The sequence below is a fragment of the Perca fluviatilis genome, chromosome 17 (assembly GCF_010015445.1).
Source record: "Perca fluviatilis chromosome 17, GENO_Pfluv_1.0, whole genome shotgun sequence".
Classification (NCBI taxonomy): domain Eukaryota; kingdom Metazoa; phylum Chordata; class Actinopteri; order Perciformes; family Percidae; genus Perca; species Perca fluviatilis.
The window spans coordinates 20,673,853-20,689,948 of NC_053128.1; the positions used below are offsets into that span (position 1 = coordinate 20,673,853).

The window sequence follows — 16,096 nt, forward strand, 5'->3', positions numbered from 1 at the left end:
CCTGGTTTCAGGGGCCATGTGAAGGATGTTGGAAACGTTCCAGGAAGCAATGCTGGTGGAAAAAAAAGAGCATGAGATCTTGACACGTTAACCTCTTCTTAATTATCTCAGTTTATTTTGCTCCTTGCTTTCACTTTCAGGTCATTATTTAGACACAAGTTGAAGTCAACCTGTCCTGGCCTATGTGTGCATAATGTCCTTTTCGGTTTACAGCCAAATATGATTGTGATGTAATGAATGATGATGCATTTGTGATACAAGCCAAAGTACAATGAGCAAGCAATTGACAAATTGCAAGGAGATGCCTAGGCAGCATTAGAAACAGTCAGTGAACTAACATGATTGATCCTTACACCACCCACTATAATGATGGAGGGGTTATAACTTAAGAAGGCAGCTCCAAAAAACACACTCAAACTTCTACATAACTTCTCCACTCAGCACTGATGCCTACTGAATGAAAATGTGCAGCTCCATGTTATGAGCAAAGGCACAATATCATTTCTATAATTTACATAAAGCAAGAGGGAGTCACATTAGCAACATTTATGGATATTAGCTTAGAAGAAGATACCATTCACTGATGATTTTCAAGGACCCTATGATTGCATCCATTCATGCAGGAAGCTGGTACGGATGAAAAACCCGAGCCAAAAGGTTGGCATATTACGTCATTTGAATCTGCTTATTAACAAGGATAAAACTGTCACCCAGCTTTTGAAAATACTCACTGCATTCCAAAACAGATACAACTCATATGCAGTGATAACTGGAAATGACAATGGGGGATTTGGAGGTTTTAAAAAACAACTTATGGCCACAGTGGTGATGACATTTGTGAATGAACCTTATGCTGCTGATGTTGCTAGGGAGTTTTAAGTTCTCAAGTTATCAAATGAATAAGCAAAAATACATTCCCATACTGTATACAACCTAGGGCTGGGCGATATGGCCTAAAAATAAAATCCCCGATTTAAAAAATAAAAATCCGATTTAAGATTTAAATCAATTTTTTTCTCCCTCTACTTAAAATCAATCTGCAGATGACAAAGAAAATGTTCAAAACAAGTTTTATTTAGTTTTGACTCATACACACACACACACACAGACATGGGACATGTATACCATTATGATTATTCATGCCAATTTTGTGGAAATATAAATTGGTTTGAGTTTTTCTTTTGGGGGGCTATATATTCAACAACAACAAAACGGATGCGTGAGATAAAGCTGTTTTCACACACACACAGGTAATTCACTTCTCGTTCCTCGCTAAAAGTTCAAATCATTTTAACGTTATTGCGCAACCTTGCCCCTATTTTGAGTAACGTACGTTAACATCTCATGGTCTCATGAATGTAGCATACCTGTAGCAAGCTCCTTCCTAGCGATAAACACAAACATCGAAGCGGAGCTCCGTGCTACAGAGCAGCGATTGCAAGTTTTTTTAAGCCGCTACAGACCTCCGTCACAGCTCGGTTGTATCAGCGGCATTTAGTAGATGTGTTGAGCCGCAAAAGAATTCGTCAACACCGGCTCTGGTGCCCCGCATGGTGCTCCTTCAGGTCAGCTGTAGCTGGTTGTTCAGTTACCGAGAATAGGTGACTCTCAGCCGGGGACAGTGCAACGCGAGCGGCCGGTCATTTCGGCGGAGATTACAGATAAGTAGCTAAGTAATGAAACGACTGGTTAAGAAAATAATTAATGTTAGTCCCTGTCGCTGCCATGTTGTTTGTGTATCTCTATGGCAAACGCGTGAGGGGAGGGATGAGCCCGTTCGGAGCTACGGGAGCCCAGAGGGGAGCATCGGTGGATGTTAAGGAGAAAATCGATTTCTCATTTAAACAAATCCACGTTAACTACACATTCGAGTTAATCGATAAAATCGATTTATCGCCCAGCCCTAATACAACCATTAACACATGTGGTATATCTTTATATTCTTATTTGGCTAAACTTGGGCATTTTGATGCCACTAAACTAGAATTATTGATTACATATGTGCACATACCCCAATAACAAATATGCAGAAACAACTTTAATTGATAACACACTCCCCATTGAAGTTGACCTGTAATCCATTTTTAATAAGACTGCTTGATTAGCCCTGAAACAAAACAAGGCAGTATAAAAGCAGGTAGCATAGAGTGTTCTCCCAATTAGATGAATCTAAAAAAACAAAACAAGACTGATTTATTCTTATTGTCAAATGACCTTGACAATATCTATCTCAGGAGGGATACAGTATCATCTCCTATCCTAGTCTAGACAGCTCTGACATCGAAACATGGCTTTCAGAACCTAGTGAGAGCTGCATCCAAGTATGTGCATCTCCACACTCACTCTCTGTCTGCCATCTGTATGAGTGTACACGTCTGAATGTGTGCACTCTGTGTGTGTGACTCATGCTCAGCATGGCTGAGTGTCTGTGTGTGGCTGTCTGTTTATCTTTCCTCTCTCCCAGACACCAGCCAGAAGCAGTGTTTCAACTAGGCAATAGATGCGAATGCAGCCTCAGCTTCTTTGGATGTTGGCGTGGCTGAATCCCATCCCCTGGATGCAGGTGCCCTTACTACTGATGGTGTCGCTGATGGTCAAAGTCCCATCTCTCCATCACAACGTGTTCATGATCTGTGTCTCATCCGCCTTCTGATTTCAGTGGCAATGTCCACTTTCTTTTGTACTTTTTTGGCCCACAAAATATTACAGCCAAGGCATCTCTTTTTAACCTGGCCTGCCCAAATATTTTCCTTTTTTAAATAAAATTTAAATATTTACTCAGCTTTTTTTGCTAATTTTATATTTTCCTCTTTCATTCTAGGCTAGACTACTGAATGCTCCAGATTGAGCTCTGAAAGGAAATGAAAATGTTGTTTGTACTGTATTCAAAATGTACTACTGTGATTAGCTGTGAGCACTGCTGGCACTGCTCAATCTTGTCTGACATCCAACTGGGGGAGTTCATGAGTTGTTAAAATGGTGCAATTCGATCACATAAAAATGTCTTGTTTTCCATAATATTCTCTCTTTAAAATCTAATCTGAACACTTTACACTGCTCTGTATTGCCAAATATCAGCCAAGACTAAGCTTTGGATCAGGGTTTTTCCCTATGATTGCCTAGATTGTCAAATACAGTTTACTGTAAATCAGCCGAATAATCCTTTAGTGTGTACCTACCCTTAGATGTTGGAGAAGAAGGCTTGACTGCAAGCTCACTGCTTCAAATCATCACACAGTCTTGGAAAATATGAACAGGGAAAATGAAGGAGAAACACGAAAACCACCAAGATGCCCTCGGGCAAAGTATTTATCCCCAAACTGCTCCATAAGAGCTCTTCAGTGGCCAATGATTATAAGACTTGTTTTACTGGCAGCTTTAACATTCAGGGGAATGTGTGTGTGTGTGTGTGTGTGTGTGTGTGTGTGTGTGTGTGTGTGTGTGTGTGTGTGTGTGTGTGTGTGTGTGTGTGTGTGTGTGTGTGTGTGTATATATGTGAAAGTCAAGAAGAGCACTGCTGAGAAAAAAGCATCAAGGAATGACTGAGTTTAAGAGCATTAGATGAGTTTGTTACTTTGTATCCACAAGGTGAGCAGGGCTAAACTGGACTTCTTATTTATCTCAGCTTAGGATTTTATTATACAGACTTCTATTTTCCTTGTAAGTGCCTCAAAGATGGTCCTTAAATGAAAAGCCAGCAGTGGGTGCAGGGAGTATAAATCCAATAATTTCAAAATAAGTCAGGGTAAGTGTGAGAAAATGACATTATGGCTTTTATTTGCTGAGCCCAGAGAACAAAATTTCATCATTTTGAGAGGCCCCTATTATTTCATAAATTGATCCCTGCAATACCTTCCAAGTTTGTATCAGTAATCTTTTCCCCCCTTTTTGGAGAACAATGAGGGTTTTGAGTAGCTGCAGTTTTCAGTATTCACACTGGAAGTGGGAGCTATCCATATGTGTATGCCTAAACAGTTCATAATACATGATGTTTCCACTGAAGAAGAACCTATACTCTGCCAGAGTGTCCTGCAAATTAACATAATCTACTCCTCTCTAAGAGCGTCATAAACACACACATATCAATGCACTCAACTAAATTAGATATATGCTAGATCTTCCAATCTGTATCGTACTGTCTGTTACATGATTTATAGTGGTGACTGGCACATAGCAGAGTGAGTCACCCACACCATCTGCCCTTGCCTACCTCACCTCTGCCAGCAGCATGCCTGTGTCTAGCTGTCTGTACCCTCTCCTCGCTTGCTGGTGCCCACGCTTCATCAGCACTCCTCCCAGGGGTGATGGATGGCCTGTCCATAGTTCCCAATGACTAAAACCGGCTTCTTCCAGACCACCTCGTTTCTCCAATATTATTAAATTCCTTCCTATCACCCTTCCTCTGACTCACCCCAGCCCCTCGTCACAACCATGACCACTTCTATAGCCCTACGGCACAATGGTCAGCACCATTTATGGCACTTGATAAATTGCCCTATGTCATCTTCTCATATCTTCAGTCTAAGCCCTTCCTTCTGTTCTGTATCCAGACCAAAACTTTAACCTCATTCCCTTAAAATGTAACTTCAACTCCTTCTATCAACTCATCAAAAATCTTAATTATCAACCCCTGTAATTTTGTGCTTAGTAGATGCTTGATTTAAACATTGTGAATGATGTAATTTTCTTTCTATTTGCAGTTAAAACATGCTGTGAAACTTTCCCTAATTCAGCTAGTCACAAGGCTATTACAGGACAAACAGACAATATATTGTAAAGCCTCTAATCCACCTAATTTCAACATCTGTGGACAGTGGAGGGAAAACCATATGTGGTGCTAACCACTGTCACCCAAAAGAGCTAATGAAACCACCAAAATGATAAACATACAGAAATTATTCTCTTTCTCAGTACTTGTATTTTTGTGTGTAACTATTTGTATGTTTGTATAAATGTGAGTGTGCATGTTCGTGGCATGAAGGAGGAAGTTCCAAACACATTGGGGAAAAAAAAAAGACGTCTTTATAAAACTGTCTGATGATTAACAAGCTAACAGACAAGCTCACTTCATATCATAGTATTCAGATATATACAGATACAAAAAGTACGTCAACTCAGGCTTGTTGTTGAGTTTTTTTACCTGTGTAGACCTCGGCCTCCGAAGGATCCTCCACTCGTTTATGCTGGATGATGTAGTCGGAAACTTTGCAGCCAATCAGAGGCTCCACATCCATCCACTCCAGGGCAACCATTGTGCTTGAGGGCTCCAGGTAAGGGGCTAGGTGCAAACTGATGGATGCAACATAGAGAGGACAAGGTTTAACACATGGAAATAAAATAAATATCAACAATGAGATCAAAAGGTTACCACATACGTTTGTTGCCCTCATTTGGAATTTTAAATTAAACTGTGTGTGCAAAATACGGCCCTAAACCCATTGATAAGTAGGAATCCCATGTGGTTATTGTTATGTTAAAGTAGAGACTGTCACACATCTACATATACAGTATCTCACTGGACAACAGGATGGCAAACAGCAGCTTTGAACAAAACAGCATTCCGATGCCACCTGTTCTCCAGAAGTGTTCCCTGTGCAGTTTTTCCTCTTTAATCCTTCAAAAGAGATAAAAGACCAATATTACCATTGTGCCTGCCCTGCAGCTGTGTCTTTGACAATGGCTGAGAGAGGTAGGTTATCCCTCTTTCATAAAAAGCATGCCAATCGGTTTTATCCTCACAGACAATAATAAGTACTGCAGGTTTTTACTGGCCTTAGACTCCAGCTGGCCAGAGTTGGAGATTTGGCTGCTGTAGCAACTCTTCACTGATTCTCTCGTGCCAGCAAGCATGGGCCCAGGGAAAGCCTGACCAAAACTCAGGTTGTGGCAACACGCCCGTCCTCTCCAATTCCACAACCACAATCCACAAACAAAACAATACCAAAACCACCACAAAAGCATTTCAAACTACTTGCGCAATACTTGTGCAACATATTTTTGGTAAAGTATTGCTAAAGAGTTAAAGGGTATCTACCGTTTTTTTCAACCTGGACCTTATTTTCCTATGTCTTTGTGTCGAAGTGACTGATGGGAACAACAATCTTTGAAACTTAAAAGGGCAATTGTCTAGCTTGTATTTACCTTCACAAAAGTGCTCGGATTAATTAATTATTAAGTGTCTGACAACATTATGGAAAGGATCCCTTCAGAGATAGACCTTTAAAACCTATTTGAGACCTTTCTGTTTAACCAGAAACAGGTCTGAAGTCGCTAGCGCTAAACCCACCAGACTCCACGTAAAAAAGAAATATTTTTAGTGTGTATAGAGCCAACATATATTCACATTTCAACCAAAACTAGAGTTGTGATGGTTGGAAAAGTGGAAAGATGACCCAAAACGACTTTTCATAGTTTTATTTTGTTTCTGTTGACTGTATGTCGAAGTGTATTTTACAATGCTAAAATTACTGTTTATTTACATGGAAATGTTGTGTTCACTAAACCCACCGAACGCAATTTTGCGGATGTTTTTATGTTTGAAAAAAGGATATTACTCTTTAACAGAAAGGTTGACCTCCTTAGAAATCCTTTCCATAATTTTGTCAGAATATTAATCTGAGCCTGTCAGTGGCAAAACAATCACTTTTGTGAAGGTAAATACAAGCTGGACAATTGCCCTATTAACTTACATTGTTTCGCCGCTGCTAACTCCAGGTTGAAAAAAACGGTAGTTAACCTTTAAAGGAACACGCCGACTTATTGGGAATTTAGCGTATTCACCGTAACTCCCAGAGTTAGACAAGTCGATACATACCCTTCTCATCTCCGTGCGTGCTGTAACGCTGTCTGAGGGCTCCAGCATTAGCTTAGCCTAGCACAGATCCTGCAGGTGAATGGTTCCAGTAATCCTATTGATCCCAATTGTGACAAAAGTGACAAAATAATGCCAACATGTTCCTATGTGTGATTTGTAGAGTCACAGCGTAAAAACAACGTAACATGAGACACAGCCGTCTTCTAACCGTAAACAAACCGGGAACTATATTCTCAGACAGGCTTGCTGCGAGCATATCACTCCGCCCAAGTACTATATTCTTCTGCCTGAGAATATAGTTCCCGGTTTGTTTACGGTTAGAAGATGGCTGTGTCTCATGTTACGTTGTTTTTTGTACACGAGGTGACTCTACAAATCACAACATGTAAATAGGAACATGTTGGCGTTATTTTGTCACTTATTTGGAGCAGTAGGATTTCTGGAACCATTCACCTGCCTGTTCTGTGATGGGCTGATGCCGCTGGAGCCGTCAGACAGCGTTACAGCACGCACGGAGATGAGAAGGGTATGTATCGACTTGTCTTACTCTGGGGGTTACGGTGAATAAGCTAAATTCCCAATAAGTCGGCGTGTTCCTTTAAGACCAATCTCTGCACAAGGTTTTTGGATTTTGTGGAGTTTTTTTTATCATATTACATATTCTTTATCAGCATATGGAGTATGCCCAATTTTTGTAGAATTGTATGTATTGTAACACTGTGGGCCCTATTTTAACGATCTGAAACGCAAGTATGAAACGCAAAACGCAAGTAGCTTTGTGGGCGGATCTCGGGCGCTGTTGCTATTTTACCGGCGGGATAAATGACTCTTGCGCCCGACGCAAATCTAAAATGGGTTGGTCTGAAGTAGCTAGGTGTGGTTTGGGCGTAAAGTGCAATAAACCAATCAGAGCGTCATCTCACATTCCCTTTAAGAGAGGGCGCTTGTTCCATGGCGGATTGCTATTATGAAGGCGGATTTGCCTGGCGCACGCCAGCGGGAGCTGCCAATGCGAGATGCGACAAAGTAATAAATGCCCGTCTTGGCCGAGTGGCGATGTTGCTGCGGCCTCTCGGGCGCATCTCCTCAAGTCTGGAGAGGATTGCTGCAGCCATGGAGCGTGGGCCTCCAAACGCACCACCTGCACCTGTTGTGCCTCTTCCTCTTCCCCCCACTCCATCTCCGTCCACCCGCTCCATCAGGAGCACATCGCGCATTATTCCCGGACCAGATCCCGCCGTAGTTCAACATCACGTCTCCTTAAGTCCTCTAATATTTCCTCATTTATGTCATCAACACATCCATGATTCATGGAAATGTTGTGTAAAACACAACAAGCCACAAAGAATGCTGCGACTTTTTGAGGACTGTTCTGTAAAGTGCCTCCTGACCTATCCAAACACCTGAAGCGCATTTTCAGTAATATTTTCCTTTGTAATTATGTATGGTTTGCAAAAATGGGAACTGCTGCATCCATTTAGATGAGAGAAGTGTATGCGCGTTGTGCACACGCTACATTATGGCCAAGCATGCGCCCCTAAAATAGCATCTGAATAACGCGCTACTGACTTTAGACTAGCGCCACTGACTTTAGACCAGGTTTTTCCTGGTCAATGGCGGAATTGTTTTCTGAAACTGCAGAATAGCACAAAATAACGCGTTTGCGCGAACACGCCTCCTCTTTTCGCTGAACCGCCCCCAGGAGCGCAAATACATTCCCTAATTTACCGACGTGCGTCTGTGGAGGGAAAAGTCCGCTGTGCGTCGGGTGCAAAATAGGAATGATACATGCGTCGGTGTACAAAGGCAATTGCGCTGAGTGCAAGATAGGGCCCTGTGTCTTCAAGTCAACAGTAACAGTGTTGGACTGGGAGGCGATTTTGACATGGTGGCCACAGTTGGAATTGAAAGATAGCCTCATGCACACCAGCCCACAAATACTTTTTCCCTTGCACAATCATTACAAAATAAACTGTAAAATGAGGAATAGATTTTTTTTTTTTCACAAACACCCCAAAATGATTATTTGTATTATTAGAATTGGATCCATTTGCTCCAATCAAATTTGAAAAGTCATAAAGAGCTGAATCAGTAAATAATTTTTATTCCATTTATATTCATTAAATGTATTATATCCAGTCTGTCTGTTAGAGTTTGTCTAATTGATAGGTAACACCTGTCCAATTGACAATGCCACTGAAATCTAACCATGTTGTTAGTACTATTGTTTGTGTTAATGTCCCCTTGTTGTACTATCATCTTTAGTGTTGTTTAAATGTGGACAAAGGTAGAGATTTAAATTAAATTGGTCCAAAATCAAAACATTTGAAAAATTGACTTAGATTGGCTTGCATCTCTGCCATCAAATTTGTTACAGCATAAAGGTTGTGCCTCATTCACTCTGGAATATAATATACTAATAGGCATATTTTATTTTCATTCTGTAATTAAATTATTTTATTGTAGCCTTATCATCTGAATTCTTGCCCTTTCAACTTGCTGTTTCTCTTTAAAAGTTCTTAGGGCAACAATAGCTGGGGTGGATGACTCAAGAGTCTTATAAGGACACCTTGAATGAAAGCATGCTCTGTTCAGAGGGGTGTAAGGGCTGACTGACAGCTATTAGAACTTGGGACTGTGCTTGTGTCTACAATTTTCTCAAGTGTCCCAGGAGTCAGTGGAGACAGGTATGTGTGTGCATGCCCATGTGCTTATTTGAGTGTGCCTGCGATGCATCGGTGCATCTTGTGCAAGAATTCCTAGGTGTCACGGTGTCACCTCACACTTACATTGGCTGCCTGAGGGGACTGCAGTTAGGCAGGCCATCTTTGCTGAAGGCACTCAGGTCACAGCGACACCAGTTATCAATGACATCGCCCTTTCCAGCACACCAGTATGAGCTCATTGTGGCACTCTTGAAGGCCTGTAAAGGGTAACAGGTGAGAGAAATGCAATTATCTCTCAGAACATGCACTCCCAGTCCATCTATGCTTACCCCACCCCCATCCCGACCACCCTCTTCACCAGTGCTCTCCATATCTCAGCACACACACCTCCTTGTACTTCTGTCCATATGATGACTCCCCATTGACTAAATTCATTTTCTTTTCCCCATCCCTTAAAATTAACCATCAACACTAATGTATCAAACCTCGGCCTTACCATGATGGAGGGATGAGGACTGTCCAGAATGTCCTATTTCTGAATGTCTAGAACTTCAAAACAGGTCTAACAAAGTTAGAAGTACAGGTACACATGCACACACCCACACACATACACACAGAGTGACCTTTTCATACCACCGTTCCAATTACCGGAAGGCAGGAACATCTCACTAACATTGACAAGCTTACGCTGTGATATCATAGATGTACTGAGACTTTTATGACGGAGGTGTGAAAGACTCCCCACCTCCTCCATTCTATGTGATGTTTGTGTGTGGTTCTGTCTGTGTCGATTTCAGCCTTTCTGTGAAGGAGATAAGGTAGAGGGAGGGGAGGAGCGGAGGTGGGGGGTTGCTAAGAGATGACATCATCTCCTAACATCTCCTTGTGCTGCTTCATTAACGGGTGAAAGAAAAATCTAAGGCAGAAGCTTGGTCATCCTCTAAAAGGCAGCAAAATGCCAATATAACCGTCAAAGCAATAAAGTATAATGTCAGGGCTTTCCCTAAAGCCACAGGCATGATAGAGAGTGAGTTCAAGGGAGTTCGCAAGCACTGTGGCTCCCCCTGTCACACTATGGATCAATGGAGCACTCAGTTATTTATGGGCTCTAACTGGTTGGCAGTGCTGCCTCATTCAGACTTTGGAGATGTGCTTGATCATGGTCACACAAATAGGACACATGCAGAAACATTATCACTGGGTACCAGGCATCCAAAAAAAAGCAGAGAGAAGCCACTCCTTTGTTCTAATACACCATGACATTTACTTATCCGAAAGCAAAAGGAACTGATGAGACCACACACATCTTTATGTACATCTTTGTGGGAACATGCATAACATGCATATATACACAGACAGAGTGCAGTGCATCTGCAGTGTGTTGATTAATGGAAGTGACATTTGAGATGACTTTGGGCATAGTCCTGACCAGAAAGGCAGACTGCTTGGCCACAAAAGAGTCAGGGTATGCACTCAGAAGCTGATGTTAGCATTTCCACAACACAGCATTGTTAGCTGTAAAGGAGGCTCAACAGTTTTTCATGGGAACTGACTTCTTCCAATACCACTTGCTTTCATTCATGGCATAGGATCTTGAGAGTGAAAGTGACCTAAATGAGCAGCAGAGTAAGAAAGAGTGGGGAAAAAGGAGGCTGGAGAAACCAGAGGAAATAAACTGAAAAGAGTAACAAGGGTGTGAAAAAAGGAGATCTCAAAGCATGTGGGACAGGATCAGGATCCTTCAGTAGTGAAGGCATTCCCATTTTTTATCCTCCAATACAAGCCCCTCTAAATGAGCGTGCTGAATGAGCAATTATTATAGGGGGTAGGCAAGCACTGTAATCAATGGCCATATAATAACCCCCTGGAAAACCAAAAAGGGGAAAAAGGTAATTACATTTCTCCCCCCTTTGCCTGAACCCATGTGGCTAACTGCTGCCAGAAAACAACAGCAGCAGGGGTCTTGCCACCTCATGTCAATAGGAAGCAGGCCACAGAAAAAGGCAACAAGAAAAACATGGACTCAAGGTCTATGCACGCACACAGACTAGACAAATATGAGAAATGAGAAATAACCTCCGCTGCTAGGGGCAAAAGAAAGAAAGACCACAGGACCGCCATGCGTTTACCACCACCAGATTCCTAGAAAAACCCCATATGTGTCTGCACGCTTGATTGCATGGCTGCACATGTGAAAAATAGACAAAGCGATTACCGGCATGTTTATGTTTGAAGAGTAATGCAAGCCAGTCTCCACTGGGTAAACAGGGAATCTAATTGTGGTTTAGAGAATACGGTGGGGGGTTGGGTGGGGGGCACAGGAGGTAAAGCAGAGATGAGGATTTAGAGAAAAGCAAGAAAAAGTGATAATATGTCAAGTGGGTGGCTGTGAAGACAGCAATATGTCCGGCTGGTGCAAGTAAAAAAACAGACAGATTGAGAGGCCCAGGAAAGAGTACTTCTGTGTTCAATGGAGAGATAAGTCATAGCTGAAAAGAGGAGGATACCCTATACTGTATGGATTAACCACAGATCATGCATTTCCCAGAACACTATAGATCCATATACAGTCTGTGATGGCCAGATAGAGCTAAGAAACAAACCTTATCCATTATGCTTTATATTATAAAAGTGTTTTTACGAAGATTGTCCTATCTGAGCATTGACTGTAACAGTGTAAGGCAGTTTTTGTGTGGTCATGACAGATTTGCTTTCAGGAACTGGCGATACCGCTATGGTTACAATAACACATGGTTCTACCGTTTCACAAATATGCCACAATTCATCTCCATTGACCTTATCGATACTGAACAAATTGAGCTGAAATGTAATCACCCCCTGCTTATAGAAGACAAGACCAGCAAAGCAAGGCCACTGAGCATCAGCAACAACTCCAGCCGCAAATTCCAAGCTTTGACATCATCTCTAGACCCTGCAGACTCACTGGCACCAAAATACTATTTGGACCTTTCACTTTCGAAGAAGCCAGTCGTGACTTACAAGAAGACAAAGAAGGGCCATTGTGACCTCTTTAATGTATTAATCTGTTTGTCTAGTCTAAACTGACCATATTACTGTCCATCTTCAGAGGCTAATACACGAAAACACTGGCCAGCTGGCCCACAGTATTGATTTATAAGATGATCACCAGTGGTGGTAAAGAGTCTTAGTCAGTACGCACAGGACACCATTAATTGTGACCTAAGTGTGTTTGTGTGTGTGTGTGTGTGCCCCCATGAATAACTTTAAGTAGCCTTTTCCATCATTCAGGGCTAATGATGTTAACAAAGGAACCAATAGGCTGCTTCTAGGAACCTTATCAGAAGTAGTACTTCCAGGAAATTGGACACTGGAGGTGGCTGGAGGTTTGGTTCACCCAGAAGTTGAACCCTCCATGTCACTGGAGGACCTTCAAACAGAAGGTATTGTTTTTATGTGTGCCAACTTTGTCTGAGGATGGTCTAAGTTATTTCGACCTTTTCAGCAAAGTACATTGACTTGTTTGTTAGTGTGCTATCTCATTAGGATAATTGTCAGTGCTGCCTTTAATCCACTCCTTATCAGGGGGCTGTTTTGATTAGGTCTTTCTTTAAAAAAATTTTTTTTTTGGTTGTTTGTTAATGTAATTAAGTACTTTGTTTTTTAAAAGGACTAAATGTTCGCATTATACCATCTATTACTACTTTACCAGTTTACCATTACCACAAACATAAAAACATCCCTGCAATTCAGGAAAGTTATAATATGGAGTTATTCTGGCAGGTGTTTCAATTATTCTGTCCACACCATTTATATCAATGAGGGTAGGTTAAATAACAGAAACACCTCTCTGTATAATGCAATACTTTTCAACAGCAACACAAACTACATCTTCCAAAATGACAATATTGTTGAAGCAATGCCTCTCTAAAACAGTTTCAAAACATTTAACATATATATATAAAGAGTGTGCGCTCTCCTTGGTACTGAAGTGATGTTCCTGGGATAAAAATTTGCATTTTTTCCTTCTGATGTGTGCATTAGATTATAAGACCTGCTTGATTTATCTGTGTGGCAGACTATTGCCATACATTCAAAGTGTGTTGCTTTTTGAATGTTTTTCTTTCTATTCTTAAATTACTCTAATGAGAAAATGCTAGTTGCAAGTTAATGGGAAACTAGACACACTTTGCATTGTTCAATCTGCATATTGTCATGGTTGAGAAGGTCCCCTAAAGCAAGCTCCCCCCACCCATGGCAAATGGCCCTGTTCTTGTGGGTAATTCTGCTACTTATTTTGTTTCGGTGCAAATATGCTGTTGCTCTTTTGCTTCTGTGTCCCCTCCTGCCCACACTGAAAATGTTCCCGACACACCCCTAGGAGGGGCTGCAGAAGTGCGTTACAATGACAGCATGACAGCGGCCACTATGCAAGATATAAAGCATTCTGACCCATTAGACTCACAACCAATTTGTTCAAAAGGTTTGCCATAATTCAGTTACAGCATCATAGGACATAGGACCACTGGCAAGCTCCATAGGCGTTAGCTTATTTATTTATCCACTGAGGTATTTTTTTTCTGGCACTAAAACAGGGGAGTATCTGTGTGTGTATTTGCGTGCACACACCAGGCCTGTAAGCAAGACCACCTTAGTCGAAGTCCAAGCCAATTCCAAGACTGGTTCCAGTCGAATTCAAGTCAAGACCAGGTTTAAAGCAAGCCAATCCCAGGAACAGAGCAAAGTAAAAGGTAATTAATACCAAGACAGTGAGGGAGTAAACTTCAAACTTTAAAAAAAATAATCTCATATGCACCCCACTATTTAGCCATGCACATATTTCTGCTTGTTTGCTAAAGTTTTGGGATAAAATAACAATCCATAAAAATACAATAGAGGTGAATGGCATTTTATTTGTTGTGTTAACGGAAAACAGAAACATGTCACTTAAAACATGTCTTTTCAGAAAAAGTGTCCCCATGACTCTCACTACTCTCTACTACCACAGACCCCACTATAAGCACTTTTCATTGGACAGGCCTGTGGATAATCTACAAGGGGCATCGTTTGTGGAGAGCGATTTTGTGGTTTTATTTTTTAAATGTCACGTTTCAGTGCTGTGAGCTCCACTGACTAAGGATAACTAAACCTTAATTATATTCAGGTGGAGGCTAATATATCAGGGACAGACATCTTAAAATCTGAACTCTTCAAAATAGAACTACCAACATGGATAGATAGATTTGCTCTACTTGGGTATACCAACCATTTCACATGTTTTTAGGAAATACTCCAATCCTATCAGCCAATATGGATATATGGTATAATTTTTCTAGTCCTTTTTTAACTAGTCATTGGTAATGTCAGTACTGGGTACATGTAAAAATAATTACTTTATTCCCCATTCACCTCTTTGACAAAGCCACAAAGAGCAAGCCATTTCTACTGTTTCATTCTGTGTCTTTGTAGTCCTGGTGGTGGTCTTTTCGAAGAAGGGGTAATTTAACATTGTAACCAAATCCCCTTCTGGCTTAATAATGAGGAGATTGATGTGAACCGGACATGACATGTCCTGTCAAACAGTCAGGCAGCCAGGCAGTGGCCAATGAAAGATGTAAGTAGCAGAGAAAGGAGGGAGGAAGGGGGCCAAAGAAAGAGTGACAAGTCCATGCAAACCTGGTATTGGTCATACACAGACCCATTCATACAAATAGTTATACACATATAGGTACCGTATGACCTCAGTACATCTAATCATAATTTGGACAACTAAGCCTCTATTTTGATGGCTTCAGGGGGTTTAAGGTAACTTCATCTCTGAGAAAGCTTTTTCAACATGACAGCTGTCTTCTCAGATAGACCCACCCAAGTAGAAAGATAGTCTCAAGCAAAGGTGTGTGTGAAAAAGACACACACACCAAGAAAAAGAGAGAATGAGCGGCTCTGTGTGTGTGTGCAGGTTGTTGTTGTTCGTCTCTAATGCAATATACGTATGTGCCTTCCAGACTAGCAGCAGCAGTTACAGCCAAGAGAAGAAGAGAAAGAGAGGAAAAGGGGAGCATAGTGATGGACTCCCCTCCCTCTCAAGAGGTCGATGACATTAATAAGAAGCTAATAATCCTGCCTCAAGCTACCTCAGAAGGGCTTGCCAGAGATATCCACTGCAGTCTACCCCTTCTTCTCTTCGTCATACATCTCACTCTCTACATCCCCAGAAGGCCAGGGGTTGGGTAGGGGGAGAGAGAAGGATGGATAGCAAGGTGTTTGGAAGAGAGGGAAAAGAGACATTTTGCTCCTCCTCACATTTAGCTATCGATGAGGCCCACTAGGGATCGTCTGATATTGATTGTGGCTTCTTTTCTTTGGGGCTGTGGTGCTTGTTATGGGCAGCACGTACAGGGGGCTTTGTTGTGTGTATGTGTGTGTGAGTGCATATATGTGTGTGCGTGTTTGTGTGTGTGTTTGTCTTCTTGCCTCTGGTATTGTTGTTGCCTGCAGTAATTACAGAAGGTAAGGTAATTAGATGCTTGATTGGGGGGATTGTGAACCAGTCTGCTCCCTATGGCTTGTGTGTGTGTGTGTGTGTGTGTGTGTGTGTGTGTGTGTGTGTGTGTGTGTGTGTGTGTGTGTGTGTGTT

At 41.6% G+C, this 16,096-nt stretch overlaps 1 protein-coding gene across 3 annotated transcripts in view; it reads right to left on the reverse strand.

Moving 5' to 3' along the window:
• Positions 1 to 16,096, reverse strand: part of LOC120545374 (astrotactin-2-like) — a 298,446-nt gene that overhangs the window by 35,207 nt on the left and 247,143 nt on the right. For all 3 annotated transcript variants that reach the window (XM_039779627.1, XM_039779628.1, XM_039779629.1), the window contains 2 exons: positions 9,604 to 9,737; positions 5,141 to 5,289 (listed from right to left, as the gene is read on the reverse strand). In XM_039779627.1, coding sequence (XP_039635561.1) covers positions 5,141 to 5,289; positions 9,604 to 9,737 — 283 coding nt within the window. The remainder of the gene's footprint in view (positions 1 to 5,140; positions 5,290 to 9,603; positions 9,738 to 16,096) is intronic.